This window comes from Corvus moneduloides, chromosome 6, assembly GCF_009650955.1.
Source record: "Corvus moneduloides isolate bCorMon1 chromosome 6, bCorMon1.pri, whole genome shotgun sequence".
In the NCBI taxonomy this organism is placed as follows: Eukaryota; Metazoa; Chordata; class Aves; order Passeriformes; family Corvidae; genus Corvus; species Corvus moneduloides.
In genome coordinates, this window is record NC_045481.1 from 32,936,554 (window position 1) to 32,951,328 (window position 14,775).

The following is a 14,775-nucleotide window of genomic DNA, read 5'->3' on the forward strand; positions in this document are numbered from 1 at the left end:
GGAGAAAAGTAGGGAGGCAGGCAAGGAGGAAAGCAGGCAGGGAGGGAGGAAAGCAGGCAGGGAGGGAGAGAGGAAAGTAGGGAGGCAGGCAGGGAGGGAGGAAGGTAGGCAGCAAGGGAATAAAGTAGGTAAGCAGGGAGGGAGGGAAGCAGGCAAGCAGGGAGGGAGGGAGGAAGGAAAGCAGGGAGGCACGCAGGCAAGCAGACAGGGAAGAAAGCAGGGAGGCAGGCAGGCAAGCAGGAAGGAAAGCAGGGAGGCAGGCAGGAAAGGGAGGAAAGCAGGGAGGCAGGCAGGTAAGCAGGTAAGCAGGGAGGAAAGCAGGGAGGCAGGCAGGAAAGGGAGGAAAGCAGGGAGGCAGGCAGGCAAGCAGGGAGGCAGGCAGGAAAGGGAGGAAAGCAGGGAGGCAGGCAGGCAAGCAGGGAGGCAGGCAGGAAAGGGAGGAAAGCAGGGAGGCAGGCAGGAAAGGGAGGAAAGCAGGGAGGCAGGCAGGCAGAGAGGAAAGCAGGGAGGCAGGCAGGCAAGCAGGGAGGAAAGCAGGGAGGCAGGCAGGCAAACAGAGAGGAAAGCAGGGAGGCAGGCAGGCAAGCAGGGAGGAAAGCAGGGAGGCAGGCAGGAAAGGGAGGAAAGCAGGGAGGCAGGCAGGCAAGCAGGGAGGAAAGCAGGGAGGCAGGCAGGAAAGGGAGGAAAGCAGGGAGGCAGGCAGGCAAGGGAGAAAGCAGGGAGGCAGGCAGGAAAGGGAGGAAAGCAGGGAGGCAGGCAGGAAAGGGAGGAAAGCAGGGAGGCAGGCAGGCAAGCAGGGAGGAAAGCAGGGAGGCAGGCAGGCAAGGGAGAAAGCAGGGAGGCAGGCAAGCAGGAAGGAAAGCAGGGAGGCAGGCAGGAGCCCCGTCCTTACCGCGGGAGCACAGCAGCAGCAGCGGGCGCCGCCGCCGTTGCCGTGACGACCAGGCCAGCGAAGTCTCGCGAGAGCTGCGGGCTGTCCCGGCGCGGCGCGGTCCCGGGGATGGCGGGGCGCGTGTCGCGCTGTTCCCGGTGCGTTCCCAGGGATCCGGACGTGAGCGAGCTCTCCCTGAGCCACAGGGAGCCCCTCTGGAGCGCTGCCCTCTCCGTCCTGGTGGAGAGGAGTGCTGCCTGGAGGGCGCCTCTTTCTCCGAGCCCCCCGTGCCGGGCCCGTGTGAGCAACAGGAAAGAAAAGTGACTGTGCTGACCCCTCTGAACGGTGTCCGTGCTGTGAATTATTAATGTTTCTTTGCGTAGTCTTGTTTGTCTTCTGCATTGTATCGTGTATACTTGCACACAAGGCTAGTTGAATCACTTTTAAATAAACCCGTTAAAACTTTAAAATTACTACTGTGGTCACTGTTTTTACGTGAACACTCACTGTTAATATGGAATTAAAACAAACTGTAAGGACTAATTCCCCTGGTCCGATTAACTTAAAAAAACTGCAGAGACAATTCCGGGCTCCTACTGCTTGCTTTGATACCTATGTGTGTTAAAATCAGGTTTTCATTGGCAGTAAAAATTCACAAGAAACAGTTTCTTCTGAAGAAACAAAGTTCATCTCGTTCAAAGTAAGGTTTTGATTGACAAATTTTTGTGCCAAAATAAATCTTACTTAGCTAGTGGTATGTAGTGGGGTCTGCAGTAGAGTTTTTATTGATGCTTACAGTATATGGTGTTTTACTGTCACATATGCCACTAAAAGAGCAATTTTTCCTGGTATTTAGTGTAGTAACGATGCAATGTGGTTCACAGTTTAAAACTGAAGACAGAGAAAATGCACTAGTGAACCCTGTGTGTTTTTGCCTCCTCACTAAGCATGCTGAGCTCTGGTATGTTAAAATTCTAACATAAGTCTTGTGACTGCTAGTGCAATACCATAGTGGTGTTTGGAAACTGTGATGCTTTCCATACGCTGCAGATGATGATTTGAAGCAAAAAGCAGAAAAATGCATGTTTACATCTGCAAGCTGCACGTCTAAGGCCAGTAATGACAATGCGAAAGCAGTAGAATGGACAACATCATTCAGAACTGGCTAAACTAAAATACGGGTTTTCTGTATTAGGAATTACATTAGCTATGAGTAATGAGCTATGCCAAGCAGCTAGGTATAACTGCCCCAATATTTTTTTTTTTTCGACAGTACAGTGCATATGCTTAACAGCTGACAGAGTTTGACTTATTACCAACTTCCCTATTACCCTTGCCTACAACCTCACAAGAGCCTGTGGAAAGAGGCTCTGGATCTGGTTACAAATGGACATAAAACTCCTTTGGATTTGGTGCAGGAATGGGGTTCTTACTGGTGTTTTTCCACGTAGAATCAGTGAAGTTTTCCTTCCAATGAGACTGTCACACCTGAGATTGAGTAATAATGTCTTAGCAGGGATATCTCAAACCACAGCTGATCTTATGATCTGCTATGTGTCCTAGAAGATCCAGAGATGAAAAGAAGAGGTTCGCAGAGTTAATCTCAAATCCTGTAAATCAGGTCATGAGAGTCTTCCTCTCCAATAAGAACTGAACTTTAGTTACATTAAATAACTTTAATAAATAATGTTAATAACATTAAATATTACATAATCTCAAATATTGTTATAGGTGGCAGGTGTACTTATACTGAAGCTTGAACTAAAAAAGCAGAATCAAGGCTGTGCTTTCTTTTTTGCCTTTCCAGGAACAGGTCAATTTTGTTCTGAGATAAACTAGATACTTCTCTGAAATATGAGTTTAAAAAAAATAAAAAGGTTGCAATGGAAAAAACTCTTGTGTCTAGGAAGTGCACAGCAAGAAAAGCACTCCAAGATGTGCTTTTCATCCTAAAAGATGGGTTATAACATGATGAAACCACATTTAGACAAGCCGTCTTGATACTCAGAACACAGTTGTCATAGTAACAGAATTCAATCATCCTCTTCTCCCTAATCCAGTCAAAAAGAAACACAAATGAGGGGGGAAATACAGGGAACTTGTTCCAAATTACCACTGCTTACCTTCATACTCCTCTTCTGAAAAGCCTTTTAATACACAAATAGGTAGCGAAACAACTTTCATTTCATTGTCTCATACATGTTGAGAAAAAAATATCAACATTTTTAATGCTCAGTAGTTAGTTATCTTTGGTTATTTTTTAATGTCCTTCTATGTACTTACCTGAAGTGCTTTTTATTTACCATAAGCAATATTTCTAAGGCAGACTGTAGCAGTTCCAGTACTCAGGTTGACATGCAGAGCTAATATTCACTATATTAATTCCTCTAAATATTAGGCAATAAACAGACTCTTTTCTTGCAAACAAGTGATTATGCAGTAGTATTTTTTGACTGGCATGTGCCAAGTTAAGGGCAAAGAGCCATGAGTTTTGGGCTATATTCAAATTTTCCCAGAACCCTCAGTGAGGATGAGTAGAGCTCTGCAGTGATACAGCAATCATCAACAGTAGTGGTACAGCAGAGCAACGTGTCAGCCAAGGGAGACAGGCCAAACTAAAATGCTAAGGCCAGAGTCAATGGTAAAACTCCCATTGTTTATTAAAGCCAGGTTTTAATCCTTGACTTGCATTGGAAAAGCTCCTGTCTTGACAAAACTGCCGTCCATATTGCCACACCTGCTGCTGCAGGATGAGAGCAGAGTGTGGAAGCAGAAGCTCAAGATGGACTGGGTTGTGCTGAAATGCCTTAGTGCTACAGGTGCAGAGTGTTGGGAGTTTGCAACCAAAAAGGTGCCAGGCAACCCAAACAATTCAACCCTGCAAGTGTCTCAGGACATTCTTCTGTGGCTTAGGATGTGATCCAGGCAAAAAGGAGAGGGTTTAGTTTTACAGAAATGGAGGCCAAGAAGTTATAATACCGCTTAGTCAAGTAGTGTGCACAAAGGAGTTTTTGGAGTAAATCACCATCTCAGCGCATTATGCTTAGGCATAGGGAACCTTGGGATGCAGAACTGCTGCTAGAGAAACCCTGGTTTGCATTAACAGATGTATATTCAGGAACTGGATCTCATTTGGTATTTCTTATGGTTCCTTTTAAAAATCGTCCACTTTCTCCTCACAGAGAAAATACATGTTTTTAAGTATTCCACCAACATACCATTATCTAGTACTGAAGGACTGTTTTGGTTTTTCATTGGGTTCGGGTTTGGGGTTTTTTTAATTTTTACATGATGTTTGTTTGAATTTAACAATATTTCTTAAGGATATCTCAGAACAATAAACTGACATTGTCCTCGTAGTCTTTTCATCCTTTTTAAACAACTTCCTTCTTTGTTTAATGTGAGCTCTATTTTCCTCCCTTGTGCTAGAATAATGGGTTCTATCTTTCCTTCCTCCAAGTTTATTCTCCAGTAGTAAGATTCAGCCTTTAAATCTATTTGCACAAGCCAAATTACCCCAGGCTTTTTCTTCTTAAAAGTCCCATGACTTTGCTTTGTATTTCACATTTGTTCTTCAATAATCTAGAAACATTTATTTTACCAACACCTGTGGTGGTTAAAAACTACCATCATTACAAAAAAAACCAACCAACCAAAAAACCAAAAACCACCCCAAAACTCACTTCTGCCTAACTTTTATGTGATGTTATAACAAGACTTGATTTTTTTTTTCCATGTTGGAGACTGGAAAACATTTTGCCCAGTCAGATTATTTGAGCAACAATCCAAGAGACACCAGTAATGACTCAAAGCTACTACTGTCTTAAACTGAGTTAAAAATGAAACTCTACAAGTGAAATATTCCATCTTGCATAAAAAGTTTCCTGGATTACTGTCTTCTGATGGCAATTCTAGCATAGAGGCTACTTTGTGAATTTTACACAGATTATTTTTTCTGTAAAAAAGATGTGCTTTTGTGAATTTTTTCCACTTCTTTTAAACATTTGCATGGATAAATTGCTGAAAGATGGACTAAAAAAATATTCTCAACTAATTCTTGAGGCACGGAAAGCCATTGTAGTTAATTTTTTGTTGAAGGGTTTCCATGTCTTTGGATACAATCAGCTAAAAAAAATACAATCAAGTTTTTACATGTATTCTTTTTGAAAGAAAGACGTATTTTTTTCTCAACAGCAAAAACCCATCACAAACCCTTCACTTTCCAGATATAACACAAACTTATATACAATTTAACTCTTTAAATTTATCAGTGGTATTTCATTCAACATGAGAGTTGAAAAGGACAAAACCAAGTTTGCTTTCCTCAAAGGACTTCAGATCTGAGTCAACATTTATCCACATTCAGTAATCACAGAGATTTTGAGCAGTACCTATATGTAAGTGGGACATGAATGTTAAACTTAGCTAAAATTCATAAGGAAACTACAACTCCTACTTTGATTTTTAGATTTTCAAGATTTTCTCAATGGCACCTGTTCTTTCACTAACTTTGGAAAAACAAACACTCCATTAAATTACTTTTTATTGACACTCAAAAAAAATGTGTGCTGTGGTACTTCTCCACCTCTGCCACAGAAGGACGAATTTTTTCTGGAATCTTTCTTCTGTCTGATTTCAGGCAAGCTATGTCTATCTTCTCATCTCTGTATCTAAGAAGGGCAGCTCAGGCTCCCACCACCCATTGAAGACTGTTCCTCACTCCCAAGCTGAGAAGCTCTTGAACTAGCAAGAAATGAAGTGCACTGAAACCACAGAGGAAATGGAGAAAAATATATTTTACACACTAATTTATACACTTTTCTTTAAATACATTTTTATTAAAACATTTGCTTTTAATGACTTGTAGAAATACCACCTTGGAGCCATCAGAAGCTGGTGACTTCCTTCAAACATGTCAAAGGAAGAAAAGGTACATTCTGCTTTAGCAGAATTTTTTCTCACTTTTAAGATTAACTGGTTGGATTTAGTAAGTTACTGTGAACTTTTCAAGATTCTTCACCTTGTCCCTTTTAAAATATGCTTTAAAGAAAACTACTTTCATAAACAGACAGTAACCACAGATAAAGGTTCAACATGCAGCAAAGGGCTGAAGTACAGGAAAACCACAAGGAGTAAACAGGTGTTACAAGACTGTGCTTTTAAGAAACTACCCACAGAGACAACAGTGAGTGCAGATGAAAGACTATTTGCAACTGAACAAGAATGAAAATACCAGGGCTGCAGTAGTTTTAGGTCACCTAACAGACATAGTTTAAAGTTCACATTCAGTATAAATGAGACAATATGCCTGTGATTACGCTGGGAGACAAGCGGCAGCACAATGCCTGAACTCTCACAGAAAGGCTGCTGAGCTGATACCAGGGTTGGCATGACTGTGACTCAGGAATTAGGCACCAGATTTGCAAGTCTTGTGTTCATACACTGGGCGCTCTACTCTGCAAGAAGAGTGGAGCAGCATGGTTGGTATCTGTATCTGTGAAGATAGGAGGAAAACCTCTCTACCTCTGGCAATATGGAGCAACAGCATTAATAAACCTTTGCCTTTTGAGGTCTGTTACCAGCTTCTTCACCCAACAGTTCAGTTGTCACTGAAACACTCAGAATCCCTCTCTGTGAGTCTCTCTGTGTGTGAGTGAGAGACAGACTTGGAAACTGAGACTGTCGTACTCAGAGAAAGGCTACTAGCATTTCACCCCCACTTCTTTCATTTGCTAGCTGTCCCGTAAGAAAACAGCAGAGTGCACCAGCAGCTTAGTTTATTTGAAGGCTTACCCCACAGTTACTTAATACATACATTACACTTTAGGGACATTTGTACATGCCCTTTATCACAAGATTCTTAGCACATATATATTTGGATTTGTCCTTCATGGTCTCCAAACCAGTTTTTACTTAGAACTACAGGACTATATGTGGGATCTTTATAAAAAAAAGTCTTTCTCAGGTTTAACACACATGATGATTTGGGTATTCTTGGCTTTGTGGATGTTTTAAGCCAAAAAACATCGGTTTAGGTTTTAAAATAATTTAGATGTTTGGCAAACGCTTGGTAGCTAATTTGTGCAAAAACATCCAGCAAGTTTTAACACTGATCAAATAAATGCGCTTAACAGAAAACAAATGCACTTAATAGTCCATCTTACTTCATTAATGAAATGTGCAGAATCTTGCTGTGTCTACTTGCAGGAGAGTAGGACTTACCCATGCTGCATGTCTTCTGCTCTCTACAGCCTCTCCTGTTAAGTTACTTTGATACCCAGTCCATTTTAATATACCATGAGGTTTCCCAGAAAACCAACTGCCATATTTCCATAATCCAGCTATAAAAAGAGTTGCCAAATCCATATGTACTTTTGAAAGTTAATAATAAGACAGGTATCATTGTAAGGATTTCAGAGATAAAATTACAAATTTCCGTCATTTGATATATTATTTTCATGAAGTATTTCATATTAATAAGGAACATTTGTATATATGTTTTTCTTTTGTTTGTTCATTTAACTTATATTTGGCAAAAAAAATCAGGCTGTAACAAATTTCAACATAATAAAGATCCATGGGATCAAACATGTAATAGAAAGTGACCTTCCTCTGTCACTTAAAACTCCTGCTCTTACTAGGAATCCACCTTGGGAAAGATACTGACTTTATTGTTTCTGCTGACTTTTCTTTCTGCTTTACACTTAGGCTGTTTTGTCTGGATTAGCTCTTCAGGGGTATTCCCCAAAGGAGGCAGGAGTCGCTTCTTACTGTTTCGGTTTTCTGAGAGCCACTGTGGAGGCAGCTCAAAGGGTCCGAAACCAAACTGCATGGAATACTTGTCATTTACTGTGTCAGCCTCTGTGGGCACAGCTAGGGCCACCTGAGCTGCAGAGTCTGCAATCGTCTGTGGTATAAACCTGTGAACCAAAGTCTGTCCTAGCTCTAAACTGGCGGTAGGAATTTCTTTCCGTTGAAAGTCACCAGAGCCAATGGATTTGGTCTCATTCTCCTCATCTTCCGTAGGCTTGAAGATTTGTTGTTGCCCAATGTGAAACATCTCCAGAAGCTGGCTTCCTGAATGGACACTGGGCTCCAGATTATCATCTGCAATACCACCCGAGCTGACAATGTTTCTCCTGCTAAACCTTCGGTGCAGCTGTACTATTGTCCCCACTAAACACTTCCGTACTGATTTGTTAACAGTTAAAAATAATAAAGGGTTGGCTAGCAAAGAGACCTTGGGCAACCAAATAGCGGTGAGGAGCAAGAAGACTGATATATCTGAAATATTGAGTATAGTGCGGTAAATCACCAAAGTCACGTAGGGGACACTGCAGAAGATAAATATCGTAACCATAGAAAGCAGCATGACATGGAGCTCAGCTTCTCTCTGGGAGGCATATGGGATAGAAACTGTATTCTGAGGGGTCCTTAATGCAGCTATGATGACTTTTTTCTTCTGGCTGGCACTCAGCGCTCTGCGAATAAGAATCATAAAGAGAAATACCACAGCCACTGGTACAATCACAGTGGTGATATTATAGATGATGACATATATCAGGTGGCCAAGGGAGTAACTCCAAGATTCAGAGCAAGTGGACATGGCATAAATATCAGACACATTGGTCACAGCAAATACTGGAATGCTGGCCACTATTGCATGGGCCCAGATATAGATAACCAGGTCTCGGGATTTTGCATCAGATATTTTTCTTTCCAGAGGGTACAAAACAGAGTAGTATCTGTCAAAAAAAAAAAAAATTATTTTAATGAGCATACTGCTTAAGAGAAACCTCTCAGGAGCCATCTGAGCATAAAGCTCCAAATCCCTAACTGAGTTGCCAACTGACTACCTGTTTATGAAAGGAAAAAAAAAAACAAAAACAATACAAAAAACCCCCCAAAGGTCTGCCTTTTCAGGTCTGTCTGTAGAAAAAACCTGAATATTTAAATGTCAAGCTATATTTTTGGTGGTGAAAATTTCTTTCAATACATCACTTTGGCTGATGCATATGAATATTATTTTGAAAATTTCACCATTTACTTACTTGTAAACTAGACAGGACATTGCACACACTCAAAATTTCAAAAGACATGATGGAGGCACATGTCACATTCAAAGGCCAGACTCATTGTTTTAAAAGTTGCTTTATAGCAGATTTTTTCTGGATATTTGGAAAAAGCTGTTGGTCACAAATTACATGTATCCATCTATTGGAAGCACAATGGTGTTTTGGTTTGCACAAACTGTGGCTGGCAAGGCCCTGAGCAAAAGCATTGCTGAACATTGAATATTCTGTGTGCAGTTAAATAAAAAAGTGCATCTCTGACATGCACTTCAAATTTCAGACACTGATTGGCTGTTTGCTTACTACTAGAGTACTACTGTGGACTTTTAAGCTCACAGAGTTTTCATGACAGACCCAACTCTTCACACTTATCATTATAAGTGGTAGGAGTTTGTGTTTTTTGTGAGGCAGATCACAAGTCTTCTTGGAGAAGGGCAAATGATAATGCTGTTCCAGTGGCAACACTGGTGTGCATTACAGACAGTGATACCACATTTATCAAGACAGAGAAAGAAGAAAGAAAAATCCAGGATCATGGCAAATTTTCCCCATTACCTGTCAAGAGCAATGGCTGGAAAACTTAGGATGGTCACTGAGCAGAAGACTTTGTGCAGAAACTTGGCAATTCTGCAGAAGAGCATCGTATAGATCCACCAGCAGCAGTGTGGACTGGCACTAAGAGCAATGTCAAAAGGCACACAGACTAGGCTGGCACAGATCCCCGAGCAGGCCAAATTCTTAATGAATCGGTTTGTTACAGATTTAAGTAGCGATGTTCTGCAAGTCGACCACAGCACCATGATGTTACCTGTGAGTAGAGACAGGAAGCATAAAAAAAGGAAAACAGACAAACAAACAACTATCCCCAAACCCCAATAACAATAATCTTAACATATCTGAATGTTCCCTAGTACTGCAAAGAAAAATAATTGTTTGGAGTTTGCCAGGTATCACTGATTTGCATCCTCATGCTGCTCAAACTAGGAAGTCTGTAATGGCTAGTGGCTTTATAAATCAGAAGGCCGAAAACAATCACACCCCAGCTGCCTCCTCCCGGCTTCTGGTAATAAATGTATTAGGGGATTTCAGAGGCAAACGCCTAAGATAATTATCCAAACCATATTTTTAGATACTTACGTTGATTCCTGTATTAAATGGTCCATCCTGAGTATTCAAATACAGACATTGGCTAAAGTGCTTATATTTTAATAAATAGTACAGAAATCTTTTTTAAAGATAAAAATACACTAAGTAAATACAAATATAATTAAAATATAAATATAAATATGTAGTTTTAATCTGTTTGTAAGTGGATCACAGCAGCTTGCTTTTCTTTTCACTGACATTTCAGTGGCACAGACAGGCCTGTGTAAAGCCACATACAGAAGAAATCTACCTTTCCACCCTCCCCCAAGACATTCTCTATGTACCTAATAACAAAACAAATGGGACAAACAGAACAGAAAAGACTTGATGCACGTAACTTCACAGAAGAATACACAGAATGCAACCCACTGTTTTGGATCTGCAAGCCCTATACATTTGTTTCAAATAGTCTGGATGGATGGCAGTGAAACAGAAGTACAGAAAAAAACCAGGATTAGCTATGACAGTATTTTTCCCTTATCATTGCATTCCATCCAGATCTCAGAAAGAAATATCATATGACAGACACAAGTTCTCCATCACAAATTTCCCTATGATTCTATCTCACACAGCATCAGCCCAAGAGTAAATTAAGTGATCTGTTCTTACAGCATGGGGCCTTTCTAATGCATATCAAGATACCATAAAACTCATAGGATTTTATCTCTCCTTTAAGAATCTGTCTTTAGAAAGATCATAGAATCATGGAATAGTTTGGGTTGGAAGGGACCTCTAATAACATCTCGTCCCAATGCCCCTGCCATGAGCAGGGACACCTTCCACTAGACCAGGTTGCTCAAAGTCTCATTTAACCTTGCCTTGAACACATCCAGGGATGAGGCATCCACAATGACTGTAGGCAACCTGTTCCAGTGCCTCACCACTCTCACAGTAGAGAACTTCTAGCTAATATCCAATCTAAACCTGCCCTCTTTCAGCTTAAAGCTGTTCCCCTTTGTTCTATGACTGTATGCCCTTGTTCAAAGTCCCTCTCCAGCTCTCTTGTAGCCCCCTTGAAGTCCTAGAAGGCTCCAATGAGGTCTCCCAGGAGCCTTTTCTTCTCCAGGCTGAACAACCCCAACTGCTTCAGCCTGTCTAGATCAAGTTCTCCAGCCCCTCTGATCTATGGAGGCAGGATTTCTGCTAACACAGCTAAGTGGGGCACACATATTCAAAATCATGTAACCTGGTCCCAGCTTTCCAACCCTGCCTTCACAGACATTATTTTTCTCCTTTATTTTATTTCTCCCAAAGCTGTACTGTGCAGTACCACCAGATCAGTCAAAGCATAGCTACCAGCATACAAATACTGCCTGACAAGACAACTCCATTTATTCTCTGTAGCTGGACAGCATGCAAAGTAGAGTTTAGCTTCCCACCTCCAAGCAAAGTTAAATTGTTCTTACTGCAGACCATATCAACAGCCATGTTGTGATTACTCTATATTGTTGACACTTACCAGAAGTTCTTTTGAGTTGAAGTGTAATTGATTTATGTGGCAGATTTGTTAGCGTTTTTGTAGGTTACCTACAAATAGACATAATGAGAGAAAACAGCATCTTAAGCTGCTGATTGAGATACAGAAAAGCAGCTGCAGTCCCCCAACACTTCTCTCTGTTGGCACTATCATTCTTTGCCTTGATTTCTCCTCCAATCAATAAAAACCCCCAAGTTTTTATGTGCCAAGTAGAGTTTTCCTATGGCTGGCCACGTAAAATACCAGCAATATCATATTCTTGTTCACATGGCCAATGTGTAAAAGCAAGTGGCAAGTACCAAGAACTAGCAAAAGGTCTAGTTCTGCTTGCTTCTTGATAAAACAGCACTGTTTCAACAGAAGCATACAATATTAACTTTAAAATCTACCTCACAGACCTCCTATTTTGGTCTGCAGTACTTGAATATCATTTGGGATTCAATTTTCTATATATTGTGTCAGGTGTTTTATGCAAATTCCTTTTCGATACTGACAAAATATTGAGTTACATCTCTACTATCTGATGTCTTTTAAAGAAAGGAATCATCACCTGGTTTTGGCAGGTGCTTTGGGCTTGACAAGGTATTCCTCAGGCAGTATTCAATCAGTTGTATTTAAGCTTTCTAAGTTGCTAGGAGATACTCAGTTAATCAAACCACTTGCTTTCAAAAGTATCTCCAACTCCCCAGCTATTAGAAAGTACTTCTAACAGTAATAGTATATTTTTACAATGCCCTGGAGAGGGGAGAAAACAGGCTTTTTGTGTGTGTGTTTCTGTTTGTTTGTTTGTTTTACATTAATTTAGATCTTTCATCTAGTTTCAATTGCATTGATTATAACCTTAATTCCCAAGCAAGTTTCACCTGCATTAGAATTAATATAAATGAAGAATGGAAAACTCTAAGAAATCAGAAGTGTTTTCATTAATACTTCAGAAGCCTCTAGAGAACTACTGAGCTACTCTTCAGGGTCCTGCAGAGGAGCTTCATTCAAGACTCCATATTCTCAGCTGTTGAATTACTTCTACAAATTATGTCATATTGTCATTTATACATCAGAGTCACAGGGAAATGAAATTAGCTCTGGTTCTGACTGATCCTAAATGGGAAGAATGAAGTGTGTAAAAAAAAAAGTATTGGTTCAAAGATAAGGAAGAACTCTTCAAATAGCAAATAAAGTCAGAGCCTGAAAGGCAAAAAGGGATAAGCAGACAGAAGTGTCCACTTGGGACACTGGAAAATTAGTCAGGGAATATCCCTCAGGGAAACATTATTTTTTCATTCGCAACTATAAGTAATTTATCTATTAATAAACTGCTCTAATGAACCAGATAAGCTTTAGTATAGACTGGTAAATCTTTCTGCTGACACCCTCAAATCAGGTATTTCCCTTCATGCATCCCAAAGCAGAGGAAAAATTACACCAGAAACTTTGCATGGTATCAAATATAAGAAGCTTTGGAACAAAACTGCAAGCATTTCCCATTTCATTGTTCCTCACTTTTCCCCAGCAACTCCTTTCCATGGAAGAGGATAACACTGTTCCAGGCAACAAGGCAATTCAACGAGCAGTTGTGCTCTGAATACCAATTGTGCTATGAATCTTTTCACAATGTCTAGAGGCTCTTTTCGACTCTCCATCTATTAGTCATTCACTGATGAACCTGGGAAAAATTTATTCTCCTGAGGTTACAACTATACTGGGCTGTTGCACATCCTCACAGTGGGCAAAGCTGTCATTTTCTACCATGGGTTAGTTTCAAGAAGGGTTTCTGCTGGATAACTGGTCTAGAGCTACATTACCTTGGATTCAGACTTCCTAAGGGGTTTGTACTGGTTAGCTGGGAGGCATCCAAGAAAAGCTGGAGTGAACAAGCAGCTGGAAAATGCACCATCTTGCAATTTCCTATAAGTCAATACTGTCAGGGACATGAGTGTCATTTATAAACAATCACATGTCACAAAGCATATCCCATATTGCCAAGTTCTACCACTAACGCAGAAAGATGAAGAGTTTTTAATTTAAAAAGGAAAAGCATATCTTTGGTCTTCTCAGAGAGTGAGCTGTGTCTGCATAAAACCCTTACGATACCTGACATTATTTGACAACCTTCTCAGTACACAGACTGACTGAGCAGGACATAAATATCAACCTTAGAATAGAATAGCTGAAGTTGGAAGTGAGGTTCATTGACTCCCTGCTCCTCTCAAGACTGCCTACAACTAAACCCTATGATTAAGAACATCATCCAGAAACTCCCTGAACCCTGTCAGGCTTGGTGCTGTGACCACTCCTCTGGGGAGCCTGTTCCAGTGACCAATCACCCTCTCAGTGAAGCACATCTTCCTAATGTCCCATCTGAGCTTCCCCAATGCAGTTTGATTCCATTTCTTCATGTCCCTTTGCTGGTCACCAGAGAGAGGAGATCAGCACCTCCCATTCTGCTGCTCCCCTTGAGGAAGGTGTAGGCTGCAATGAGGTCACCCCTTTGCCTTCTCTCCTCCAAGCTGAACAAACCTCAGCTGCTCCCCATAAGGAGCTCATCTGTGCCTTTGACCATTTCTCCAAGTAAAAAAGAAGTAGGAAATATTAAAGGTAACCACTGCATGAGAAGCAGCTCTTTTCACATTAGAAACATGTTTAAAGCCTGCCACAATCAGAGTTCATTTTATCCTGTTATTATCATAACTATCAGCATTCAATAAATCTCCACGTACTATATACCAACTCTATTGTATGAGATTGAAAAAATGGTTGTTTCCAGTCATCCCCTACTTTTTTTTTAAATTGAGACACATCATAGATAAGGAGCCACACAGTACATTAAGTTGCATGGAAGTACACTGAGAAAGTAAATACAATGGCATGCTGTCCAGAAGTCCTTCTAGCCTTTACTGTGGTTCAAGTTTACTGAATCTACAAACAGTAACATTCTCTGACCATGAAATGTTATCAGACTACATTAGTCTGATTCAGAGCAGCAAAAATTACTTTTGCTTCTCCTCCAATCTGTACTCCTTGAATTTCACTGCCAGACGCAATGTGTTTATGCAGGCATCAACAGCTGAGATAGTCCTGAAGTACTAGCTCTTAGCAAGAGCTTAGCTCTTCAAAGAATGTGAAAGATTCTTAAAAATACCTTTAACAAGCAGAAGTAAGATCACCATGGAAACCAGAAACAGTTATCTAAAGAAATGTATTTGCCATGC

The 14,775-nt window shown here is 40.7% G+C and overlaps 1 protein-coding gene across 2 annotated transcripts in view; it reads right to left on the reverse strand.

The window, feature by feature from the left end:
• Nucleotides 1-4,169: 4,169 nt before the first annotated feature.
• GPR176 (G protein-coupled receptor 176) overlaps nt 4,170-14,775 on the reverse strand; it is a 37,074-nt gene continuing 26,468 nt past the window's right edge. Inside the window, exons 2-4 of one of the 2 annotated variants that reach the window (XM_032110892.1) lie at nt 11,549-11,616; nt 9,499-9,751; nt 4,170-8,616 (exon numbers count right to left, since the gene is read on the reverse strand). In XM_032110892.1, the coding sequence (XP_031966783.1) occupies nt 7,509-8,616; nt 9,499-9,743 (1,353 nt within the window). In that variant the 5' untranslated portion in view covers nt 9,744-9,751; nt 11,549-11,616 and the 3' untranslated portion in view covers nt 4,170-7,508. The remainder of the gene's footprint in view (nt 8,617-9,498; nt 9,752-11,548; nt 11,617-14,775) is intronic. The other variant, XM_032110891.1, reaches the window with a different exon arrangement.